The sequence below is a fragment of the Pinus tabuliformis genome, chromosome 5_1 (genome assembly GCF_031772625.1).
Source record: "Pinus tabuliformis cultivar Carrire ecotype Pingquan chromosome 5_1, CPIR1, whole genome shotgun sequence".
NCBI classification, from domain to species: Eukaryota; Viridiplantae; Streptophyta; class Pinopsida; order Pinales; family Pinaceae; genus Pinus; species Pinus tabuliformis.
In genome coordinates this window covers 911,359,313-911,372,192 of record NC_142305.1, presented here as the reverse complement: position 1 = coordinate 911,372,192, position 12,880 = coordinate 911,359,313, and the positions used below count along the sequence as shown (strand labels likewise).

At 40.6% G+C, this 12,880-nt stretch overlaps 1 protein-coding gene across 1 annotated transcript in view; it reads right to left on the bottom strand.

Moving 5' to 3' along the window:
• Window positions 1–12,880, bottom strand: part of LOC149167775 (uncharacterized) — a 381,496-nt gene that overhangs the window by 103,390 nt on the left and 265,226 nt on the right. The window contains 1 exon segment of the mRNA XM_089433143.1: window positions 2,493–2,575. Coding sequence (XP_089289269.1) covers window positions 2,493–2,575 — 83 coding nt within the window.

Genomic DNA, 12,880 nt, shown 5'->3' with positions numbered 1-12,880 from the left:
TGCAACAATATGCTTGATTGATTTTAGTGGCACCGCCTAGACTAGGATAGTTTCCTTTCATCTGAAGAGTGGAGCAAAGCCACCGAGGTGACAATTGGTGCCCTGCTTGAGAATTGCCTCTAGCCTCTCTTTTCAGGGTTAGAACTTTTTCCTCCTAGGTGAGAGTTTGAAAGGTATTAGAGGGGTAATAAGAGGAATGATGCAAGATCACATGTTGCACAAGCAACGACAAATGCAATGGATGAGAAGGTTACCTAACCATCCCCATGAGGAACAAATCACTTATTTCTAACCAATCTTGCATGAAGTGGGGACGTTTTCTGGAAGCAAAGTGTCGGAAGCATCATTTTCTAGAAATCGTCAGAAGCGAAGCATTTCGAAAGAATCTATTATATATGTCTATATATATATATATATATATATATATATTTGCATTTATATTTTAAAAAATCCAAAATACCAAATTAGTTGTAGAAGATATGAAAACATGCATATTTGTACATAAATCAAGATAGATATGGCATCCATTGTACATCAATGATTAATTATTCGAGCATCAACCATCTAGAATCTAGATTCCTCTCCTCTTGTCTAGCCTTTGCCTCTACTTCGATTCTCTAGGGATATTAGTCAACATTGCCCAATTTTGATCAAACGACCTAATCCAAGCCTTATAATATGGTAGAAAAAGCTTAACATGCCTAATCAATGATTTTGACTTGACAAACGAGTTCAGCAATCAACACCACCAACATTGCGGTACATATAGGGCTTGGTGCTCTTGATTAAATGCCAATCACATACCCTCATACATGATATAATCTAATGAAATGCCACAATCCCATTGATCCTGAAATCCTGAAAATTGTTAAGTCTATTGAATTTTGAATGGGATATGAAATTCTATTTTCTCCATATGAAGTTTGATGAGATTGGAACCACTCTCAAACATCCTAAGTCATTTCACGGTAATGTTAAAAATTTAACATTACCAATAGGAAGCATCTAGGAAGCGTCTAGGGAGCATCGAGGTGGCACCTTGGGAGTGTTCGGGAAACATAGTTCATCACATAACAATTCGAAATTCAAGAAAAGAGGTCCTGGGGAACCATGTGAGTGGTTTTTGGAACCATGATAGAACCGTAGTTCAAGCTTGTGGAATCTTGTCAGAACTGTGGTTTTGCCCAAGGATCTCCAACAGGTCTATCCAGGACGCGAATCTGCATCCTGCACCGAGGGGGGGGCGGATTTTGCAACATTGTTTATGACTTGAAACTTTCCCTAAAAATAACCATTGAAATGTATTTGTGAAATTGAGACCATTATTAATGACACAAAATGCTCACATTCATCAAACCCTACTAAAGGGAAAACATCCAACCCTAATCTACATCATCACTCTTCAACAAACTCTACAACAGTCACCCTTTGACCTACAAAGTCACCCCCCAAAATTTGCATTGTTGGGCTCAACAAAATCTGTATTGTTGGCTTTAAAAGCTGACCCTTGATATGAACATAGATATATAGAAATTTCCAAGACTTCCATGCTCAAAAAAGCATTATATTGAGAAAACCTAGAAGCCTTGAGTATTAGATTTCAGGCCTATTAAGTTAAAACTAACAAGTAGATGGAAGCAAACCTTGGCACCAAGCACAATAGGCTAGATTGTATTTTGTTTGAGGAAGCCATTAAAATCTCTTTTGCAAGGATGTACCTATATACCTTATCGATTTCCTGGTACACGAAAGAAGTTCAAATAATAGAACAAGCTATCAAAGAAATACTTTCCCCAAATGGCAATTCAATATATTTTACATATAGCATTAAAAATTTTAATTTCAAGATGCAAAATAACAGACATACCAACAATTTCAATAGCCCTCCCCCACTCTGTTTGACTCCCTCTCTCTCTAAACAAACAAATCATATGTACATAACATTTCAATAGCTTCTACAATATCAACATACCAGTATCCAAATATTACAGAATTAATAAAAAGAGGAGCATTACCAGAAATTAATTATAAAAAAAAAAAAACATCACAATGCAAATCTATTGTCAAATGCTAGTAAAACATCTAATTTGTTGAAAATCAAATATTTCAAAGCAACAAAATTTGAAACAAACACTCTCAAACTATTGGTAACAAAGAAATATGCTATCACTATCTACGTAGGCATAATGGGTTTGTGCATAACTTTGAACGAGAGAGCATTCACACACTTTATGTTCTTGCCAGCTTTTTGTTTCATACTCCCATTACCCAATAAACAAATGGGGTTGAGATAGCCCAGACTGTCTTAAATATAAAAACTTTAATATGTCACAAGAAAATCTCTCAGTGACTTAAAATGCCAAGGACCCACACACACCTCAAAACTATTCCATTTCTTAAAAAATGCAAACAAATAAAGGATACAAGAAAAGAAAAGCAAATAAATATATAGAGATAGAGGAATTGGAATAAACTTTAACATTTTTACACACCTCATCATCTTCAGATTTTAAGTACTGTTTCAACAATTCTCTCCATTTTGCTATTACATTTCGAGCATTTATAAAAAGCTCCGCTGCAACCATAAAACAAACAAGGGTTACAAACATCATCTATCAACTTCACATGAACAAAGTTCAATGTTAAGAAAAATAAGAATTAAAGTGAACCATGTATAATAAGTCACCCACGAATTCATCAATGACTGGTAGTAAATATGAATTGTGCTTCAATAAGAAAGAAAATTCCCAAGGTTAAGCGAATAATATGTTAATATTAGCTAGAATATTATATACAATAATAATAATAAGTGTGTTTGTGTGTGTGTGTGTGTGTGTGTATATATATATATATATATATATATATATATATATAGATATGCAGGTAACTAACTAAAGAGATAAAATAAATACAAGGAAAGATAATAAAAAATAAAAATATTTAATTAAAAGTCATAACCCTTCGTAAATAATAAAAACATTTAATATAAAGTCATAACCCTTCATAAACAGTATCAAGTCACAACGTAACTGTAAAGTCCCTGACCCCTATTGGCTGTGGACTGATAGCAAGGATTACCTCTGATTCTGTAGGCTGTAAACTGTAAGGGTTTTCTTGTTGGCTGGTACTTCTTGGACAGTTTATGATTTAGATGGTTTGATGGTCTTACCAACACATTTTATTTGCATACATGCGAAATCAATTCCAATCATAACATAAACACAACACAAGCTAATAGACACAGTCAAAGCGGTCAACAATGCCCAGCTCATAGGAAAAACTAAAAGGCACTAGCTTTCTCCCACGATTCAATTACCCAAACTCATCAATCCCAACCCATGGAATTGACACTAGCCTGCATGAAAAATTAAATCTGAACTGTGGCTTGATTAAGCTTCCTTGGTTCCACCATTGCCGCTCCCAATGAAAGATCTGAGTGATCCTTCTCCTGATCCAGTTAGGGTGGATAATCATCCCCCGAAATTAGATTTGCTTCCAAGGGTTTCTGTCGGACGAAGAAATGAGATGCTACGATCTCTGATCCAATCTCCCAAAAGACAATTGCATAATGGTGCGGGGAAACTCAATTTTTCCCCTTTTAATTCCCTTTTTTCCAATTTCTGCCTTTTCTCCCATTTGAATTCATTTTCCCTCTTATTTTAATTTTTTATTTGCTTTTCTAATGTTTTCTTCATCACTTTATTATTTCACTTTAAGACGTCACTTTATTAAGTCATCATGACCGATGGCGATTTATTTACTAGTTGACCCCCTTTATTAATGTTTCTCTTTCAACTCTAGCTCACAAATGTCAAGAATGAGCTAATGAGTATGAAAATTTGGATGGCCCAAATTTCTACTGCAACAACTGATTAAGTTCCTGCTATTTGTTAATTACTGAACAAATTATTTACTACTTTCTACAGCAAATACCAAAAGTAATACACTGCAACCTTCACCAATTAAAATTATATGCGGAAACAAGAAACTGAGCAAGAAAGAAATACACAATACATTACACCGTTATTTTTGGACAAATGTCCCTGGAAAAACCTAATCGAGAAAACTGGTGCAGCAGCTGAGGGTTTGTATTATTAAGCAGTAGTTTTCTGAATACAATCTTTGGATGCCTTGCTGGCTATCCAATACAGAGAATATGACTGACAAAGAGACGAGTGAGATATACCTCACACTATCATCGGTGATCCAGACTGATGCAGCCACAGAATGGCTAGTCCCTTTTTGCCTCTGTGCAGTGATTGCGTAGGCCCTGCGTCACAGCTTCTGGGGACTGCATCACTCCTTCTGTTGATCGTTTTTCTTCTCGAACTTCAACTTCTGCCCTCCCAGCCTCACACCCCAGCTCCTGGCTTCAGAACTTGACTTCACCAGCGAAATACAGATCTCCCCTTAGGCTCTACGCTGCTTCTGCGTTAGCCTAAGTCGCCCATCGTAGCCTCTACGCTGCCTCTTTGGGATCTTCTCTGCCTCCTCTGCGATGTATTCCCGGTTTAGGAAATTCTCCAACCGAAACTATCCCTGCCCCTCACTGCAAGAAATCTCCTCAATCGATTCTCTAGCAACTGTTGCACTGCCCTCTCTGAGAAATTCAATCTCTTGATCTCTCACTGATGTGATTTCCAAATGCCCATCAAGCCTCCTCTTATAATCTTCTCGTTGAGAACCAATGGCCCAGATTAGATTCTAATCAATGGCTCAAATCATTTTGGCTTGATCCTCGTCTTCTTCTAGAAGTTTCACCCACAGTTTCATTAATACCATTTAATTATTTTAATTTCCTAAGTTTAAACTTAGGCACCCATTAAAAATAATTAATTATTTTAATAAAACTGTCTCCAAGTGGAATTTCCCAAAACGATTTCTGGGTATTGTGGAATACACGTGTCCAAGCCTCCCTGCAAATTTTGAGGCTTAAAGCACATCCAATGCTACCAGAAATCAACACTCCCTCTTAGCAAGGAATGTGCTCTAGTAATGCAACTTGTTAAAGCATCACCCAGACTCTGTAGCATCTCCCTCTGCACTGTTGATGTCTGACATCGTTGCCCACCAACTACTGCGCAAATGTTGCATCTGTATTGCTACTAACACTGCCACTGCCAACACTTCATCTGCACTGCAACCTCCTCCAACTATTGTTGCTACTGCATCAACAACGGAAAAGCATCCAAAATTATTGAACAGGTGTTCAACATGATGCATCTATTGTTGGAGTTTTGACTACTACTAGTCTTTGCGCTGACCCTCTGAAGCCTCCGTGCTGTCGCTGACTCTGCAATGTTGCCAACTCTGCTCTACGTTGCTCAGTCTATGGCGCTCCTAGCCACTGCAACTTTCACTCTGGCATTCCTCTGCACCAACTGACACTGGTCCATCTTGTTACTTCTAATCTGGGCTCCCGTAGCAAGGTATTGATCTAAGAGGTGGACTCCTCAAGGACTGTGCCCATCTGTAGTTCTTTCGAACTTGCAGTTCGAGATCACCCCACCTCTCCCCTGGAGGTATCTGGGCAACCATGGCGAACTCCTCTTCCTCAATCTTTGCGACTACAGCCTATGGATCATGTTTCTCATCCTTGTCCTTCTTCTTGAAAGGACACTACGTAGCATAGTGACCAAATTCACCACATCGGAAGCATTTGATCTTTGAGACTTCAGATATCATTTCATCTGGGACTATGTTCAGAAGGGGGTGGTGAAGCTGGAGTATATATTAACAGATGAGCAAGTGGTCGATGTTCTCAAGAAGTCCTTGCCAAGAGGCAAGCATGTCCATTTCGGGGACAAAATGGGTGTGGTGAGAAACACTTTCCTCAGTAAGAGGGAGTGTTGATTTTTAATGTACCTTGGACAAGTGGTTTCCCATGGGTTTGTCTCTACCCAAGGAAAAGTGTCCAAAGTAATTATTTTCCTAAGTGTGAATTTATAAATTGAAAGTGACTTTATAACTAGTAAAGTCAATGTTAAATTATAAAGTGAAAAGTGACTTTAGACATAAAGTACAATGTGGGTACTTTATTTAATGGGTGAGTTAAAAAATAGAAAATGAGAATTAAATGCACATTTATTCTCATCCTTTGATGTAAATGAATCTGAGCCATTAGATCTTAGGGTTGCCCAAAAGTCATTTAGGGAAACAAAAGGGGGAAAAGAAAAGGGAGACTACATTCATTCTTCATGAATGGATTGGAGAAAGGAGGTTGAGAGCTAGAGAAAAGTTCTGAAGGAGAAATTTGTTGCAGCGAACTGAAGAAGTGATTTCTGAGCAAAGTTGGGCATGGAAATCAAGGTTTAGAAGACAGCAGAAGATACAGTACAAACAACATTGAATGTTGTGAGTTGCACACCGTTCGAGAGAAGTTTTGAAAAAAATGAAAAAAAAATCCATACAGTCCATACAGTAGTATGGAAATCCATACAGTCATATCCGTACAGTACATATTTTCAGCTTTAAGTGGGCACAGAAATTGAGGCAAAGTGGGCACGGTTTTCAAGGAGTTTTGGGCTGAAGAGATAAATTGTATTTTGTTGTTTTTTTTGTCTACAAATGTATTTTTCCTGAACTTGAAAGATAAATAAATTTGAAGACCTCTCTAATAGGTTTTCCCCAGAGAAGATTGAAGGGGTTTTGCATGGGTCTAAGTTGACCAAAAATCTGTGTATTTTTATGTGTGTTGTTGGTCTGGTTATGTCCATATTTATTTTCAACATGTGTTGACAGTCCCATGTGTTTTAATCTGAAAATTTCATTTCCAGAATTCTATATGTTGAATGTATGTTTATGGGAAAGGGCATTTAACTGAATGGGAGTGATAAGGTGAAATTAAAACCGGGTTGGGTTGCAGGACACTTTTTTTTTGTCATCAAATTTCAACAAGGTATCAAAGGTATAGGCTGAAATTGCAGTTTGAACAGTAGACAGTAGTTTGGGACAGCAAATAGTGGTTTGGACAACAAATTGAATTTTCGGACTGCAAACTGATATTTTGGGACAGCAATGTGAAAGTTCACATACACTGAACTTTTGGAACAGCAAGCTATGCTGGAAAGTTCATTTATCCATTTTCTTGGTTTTGTAAATTTTGGACAGCAGTCATGCCAATGTTCTTAAGGATAGAGTATACATTGGATCACAGATCCAACTATGTCGTTTGGAAAGACAGAATTCAAACAGTGTTTGAGAAGGCAGCAGTTTGGGACATAGTGCGACAAGTGGTTGTACCTCCTACTGCTGCAGATGAACTTGCTAAATTCACAAAAAAATAATGCAAAGGAAAAATGGATTTTGATGGACAGTCTGAAAGATCATGTGGTTCCTCAGGTGAGAGGAAACACATATGCATATCAGATGTGGACAGCTCTAACCACTCTCTATCAGAGTACCAATTAGAGCAAGAAGATGGTACTCAAAGAACAATTGAAGAACATCAAGATGACAAAGGCTGAAAGTGTAGTTCATTATCTTGGCAGGGTCAAACAGGTACGTGATGATTTGACTGCTATTGGTGAGACACTTGCACCCGCGGAGTTAGTTAGGATAGCTATAGTGGGACTTCCTAAGTCTTGGGAGGTCTTTGGAGATGTTGTTACCTCTAGGGAAAATCTTCCCAATTGGGACAGATTCTGGGATGATTATGTGCAGCATGAGATACGGAAGACTGGCAGTGGTGGGGTGAAGATAGTAGATGAGGAGGATGTAGCCTTGACAGCCAGGGGGGAGAACAAAGGGAAGGCCAAGAAAGGGGCCTCATCAGATGGGGCTAAGGGAAAGGAGAAGAAGAAGAAGAAAGATACGGATATGTCCAAAGTCAAATGTTGGGCATGTCAGAAGATGGGACACTATGCTGCTACGTGTCCTAAGAGGAAGAACAAGGGGAAGAAGGGTACTGCAGCTTCAGTAGAGGTGGAGCAGTTTGCTTCATAGTTTGACCAGGACTTTGCATTTATTACTTCTACATCTAGTAGGAGTACATCATCTGATGTGTGGTACATAGACAGCAGGGCTTCCCGCCATATGACAGGTGCATGGGAGTTCTTTTCAGAGCTTGCAGAGAGGGCACTTGATATTGAGATTGTACTAGGAGATGACCGCACTGTGAGAGCTGTTGGTGTGGGGACTATGACCTTTGAGAGGGAGTCTTTGCCTCCTTTGAAGGTCATGGATGTTTTGTATGTTCCGGGGATGAAGAAGAACTTGATTTCAGTGTCTACTATGGAGGAGAAGGGGTTTGACGTCACTTTCTCAGGAGGGCATGTATTGATGCATCCCGGGGGAGCTTCTATCACTTCGGCCAAAGTGATTGGAGTCCGCTCTGGGAAACTATACAGGTTCAGTTTTTAGTTGGCGGGAGCATTGCTGAGTTGCACATCTGGTAGCATTCACACCAGTACCACCAGCGGTAGAGACTTGTGTGAGTTATGGCACCGAAAGATGGCGCATATGCATCATGGAGCTTTGAGAGTACTGAGGGAGATCACTACTGGAGTTCTTGATTTCAGTGTTGAGCATTATGAGGTCTGCAGAGGGTGTGCTTTGGGTAAGTACACCAAGTTACCATTCTCAGCAAGCGATAGCACATCTACAAGTATACTAGACTTGATTCATACTGATGTTAGTGGCCATATGTCTCATGTGTCTTTGGGTGGTTACAAGTATTATGTTATATTCATTGATGACTACTCTAGGAGGACTTGGATATATTTCCTGAAGACCAAGGGTGAGGTCTTTAGTCGCTTTAAAGAGTTCAAAGCTCTTGTAGAAAACGGACAGGTAGGAAGATTCAGGTCTTGAGGTCAGACAATGGTGGTGAGTACACCGATGGTGGGTTTTCTGACTTCTGTGCACAGGAGGGCATTAGGAGAGAGTTCACGGTTCCTTACAACCCCCAGCAGAATGGGGTGTCTGAAAGGAAGAATAGAGCTATTGTTCGGTTGCTAGAGCGATGATTCATGATCAAGGGTTGCCTTTGCTTTTGTGGGCTAAGGCCTGCAACACTGTTGTTTATCTTCAGAACAAGGGTCCTCACGGAGTATTGGGGAATATGACTCCGAAGGAGGCTTTCACTAGAGAGAAGCCTCATGTGGGACATCTTCGTATCTTTGGATATCTCACATATTCTTATATCCCCAAGGAGCAAGGGACAAAGTTGGAACCCATGGCAGAGAAGGGTATCTTTATGGGTTACAGCGAGACTTTGAAGGCCTAACGGATGTTCATTCCTTCTAAACGGAGAGTGGTGATTAGGAGGGATGTGAAGTTCAAGGAGGAGAGGGCCTATCGGAGATCACAAGAGTATGATGAGAGAGAGTCACAAACTTCTCCTCAGCAGGGAGGTCAGGTACAGGGACTAAGACCTCAGGGTTCTAGATCGACTGGTACAGGAGGTATTTCAATGTCAGTGACATCTGGGCACCAGTGGTGAGTTCACCGAGCACTTCTTTAGGGAGTCCACTGGTACAAAATTCACATGGTACTTCAGCTGACATAGGCACAGGTGCCAGTACAGGTTCTTCGAGGACAGGTGCTGGTACAGACACACTAGGGTCAGTTAGCAGACCTTCAAGCTCACCACACTGGGGGGCAGAGGATGAGGTTCCCTATGGGGAAGCTTCTTCAGGGAAGAGGAGGCCCAGGTAGTGTCAAGACACCTTGAAGGAAGCAGAGTCTGTTGGTCCTCCGAAGAGGGTGAACAGGGAGAGTGTGCCACTTGAGTGGTTTTGTAGTTATGTAGCCAAGGCTACTAGCATTGTTGACTCTGAGCCTATTAGCTATGAGGAGGCTGCCAACCAGGAGGTATGGAGAGAGGCTCTGGTGGAGGAGTATGCCTCTATCATTAAGAACAATGTCTGGGAAGTGGTGCCTAGGCCTAAGGGCAAGTCAGTTGTGACTTCCAAGTGGCTCTACAAGATCAAGCATGCTGCGGATGGCAGCATTGAGAAGTTCAAGGCGAGGTTTATGGCTAGAGGGTTCTCACATATAAAGGGAGTTGACTATGATGAGACCTTTGCTCCCGTAGCTCGGTACACTTCTATCCGGTCACTTATTTCTATTGCTGCACAAATGGGTTTGCAGATCGATCAAATGGATGTGAAGACCGCATTTCTGAACAGAGTTATAAAGGAGGAGGTGTATGTTGAGCAGCCACAGGGCTTTGAGGTACTTGGGCGGGAGACCCATGTATGTCAGTTGAGGCGAGAACTCTAAGGACTTAAGCAAGATCCGAGAGCTTGGTATTCGAGGATTGATACTTACTTGCAGCGGAAGGGTTTCACAAAGAGTGATGCAGATCCGAACCTATACTACATTGTTGCAGGGGATGATCCGCCCATTCTTGTGTTGTATGTTGATGACTTGTTCATTACTGGGGCAGAGAGACTGATTAGTGGTTGCAAGGAGGATCTTGCTATGGAGTTCAACATGAAGGACAGTGGGTTGATGCATTACTTTTTGGGGCTTGAGGTGTGGCAGGAGGAGGGGCATATCTTTCTGGGGCAGGGGTAGTATGTTGTGGATGTGTTGAGCAAATTTCACATGGCAGACTGTAGACCCATGTCTACACCTATGATCACCAACTGGAAGAAGCTTCATGCTTCAAATTCTAGTTTGGTGGATCCCACATTGTATAGGCATCTTATTGGGTCCTTGATGTATCTGGTCAACACTAGGCCAAATATATGCTTTGCAATGAACACACTTAGCCAGTTCATGGTTGAGCCCAGGAAGGTCCACTAGGTAGCTGCAAAGCACATTCTTCGCTACGTGGAGGGCGCTTTGATTATGGTCTCAACTATAGGTGGGGACATGAAGTGAGGTTGGCAGGTTAAACAGATTCAGATTGGGCAGGTTGTGTTTCTGACAGGAAAAGCACTTCAGGGTGTTGCTTCGGATTGGGTTCGTTAGTTGTGTCATGGTTCAATCGAAAACAAAAGTCAGTTGCTTTGAGCTCTTCTGAGGCGGAGTATATGGTTGCTAGCCAGTCTAGTTGTGAGGCCATTTGGCTTCGCAAGTTGTTGTATGGCCAATTTGATCATGAGTTAAGACCGACGGTTATTCACTGTGATAATCAGAGTTGCATTAAACTCACAGAGAATCCAGTGTTTCATGACAAGTCAAAACAAATTGACATCAGATATCATTTCATCAGGGACTATGTTCTGAAGGGGGTAGTGAAGCTCGAATATATATCAACAGATGAGCAGGTGGTCGATGTTCTCACAAAGTCCTTGCCAAGAGGCAAGCATGTCCATTTCAGGGACAAAATGGGTGTGGTGAGAAACACTTTCCTTGGTACGAGGAAGTGTTGATTTTTAATGTACCTTGGACAAGTGGTTTCCCATGGGTTAGTCTCTACCTAGGGAAAAGGGTCCAAAATAATTATTTTCCTAAGTGTGACTTTATAGAGTGAAAGTGACTTTATAAGCGGTAAGTCAATGTTAAATTATAAAGTGAAAAGTGACTTTAGACATAAAGTACAATGTGGTACTTTATTTAATGGGTGAGTTAAAAAATAGAAAATGAGAATTAAATGCACATTTATTCTCATCCCTTGATCTAAATGAATCTGAGTCATTAGATCTTAGGGTTGCCCAAAAGTCATTTAGGGAAACAAAAGGGGGAAAAGAAAAAGGAGACTACATTCATTCTTCATGAGCAGAATGGAGAAAGGAGGCTGAGAGCTGGAGAAAAGTTCTGAAGGAGAAATTTGTTGTAGCGAGCCGAAGGAGTGATTTCCGAGCAAAGTTGGGCATAGAAATCAAGGTTTAGAAGACAGCAGAAGGTACAGTATGAACAACATTGAATGTTGTGAGCTACACATCGTTCGAGAGAAGTTTTGAAAAAAAATCCGTACAGCGGTATGAAAATCCGTACGGTGCAGTGCATACAGTCGTATCTGTACAGTACATATTTTCAACTTCAAGTGGGCACAGAAATCGAGGCAAAGTGGGCACGGTTTTCAAGGAGTTTTGGGCTGAAGAGATAAGTTGTATTTTGTTGTTTTGTTTTGTCTGCAAATGTATTTTTCCTGAACTTGAAAGATAAATAAATTTGAAGAGCTCTCTAACAGGTTTTCCCTAGAGAAGATTGAAGGGGTTTTGCCTGGGTCTAAGTTGACCAAAAATCTGTGTATTTTTATGTGTGTTGCTAGTCTGGTTATGTCCATATTTATTTTCGGCATGTATTAACAGTCCCATGTGTTTTAATCTGGAAATTTCATTTCCAGAATTCTATATGTTGAATGTATGTTTATGGGAAAGAGCATTTAATTGAATGGGAGTGATAAGGTGAAATTATAACCAGGTTGGAATTGCACGAAACTTTCTTTTTGTCATCAAATTTCAGTAATCTCTACCAATCAAATGTCGAACTGCCTCCCCTCTCCTCTGCACCACTGCTAGGTTGGCCTATGCACTCCTTGCTGGAGTGAGTAGATCTACTGCTCCCTACTGCTGCTCAGCAAATGAGAATTCAAACTTCTTGGTTGGAAGTCATCTGAGGAAGAATTCCCTCAACAATGCCTCTCTTCTTCCTTCTAACGTTTTTTTGCCCCGACAACTGCCGCAGAAAATCGAGTCACACCAAAAACCTCCTCTTCGCTGAAGCTTCTGCACTGCTCCCTCTGCACTGGCAAACTTCGATCTGGAAGTCTTACCTCTCTGTTGACTCATTCAGAGATAGACCTTCCTCGAAACTTTTTCCCTTCTAGCCTGGACTGCCTAGTCCCTCTGGGGATTCGATTTGTTGCTTGCGCAGCACTTCGACCCTCCTTCTCTTCAACACTGGGCTCTTCCAGCTCTGCTCTCTTGCTTCACCTGTAACTCTAATACCATGTGAAAATTTGGAAGGCCCAAATTTCTACTGC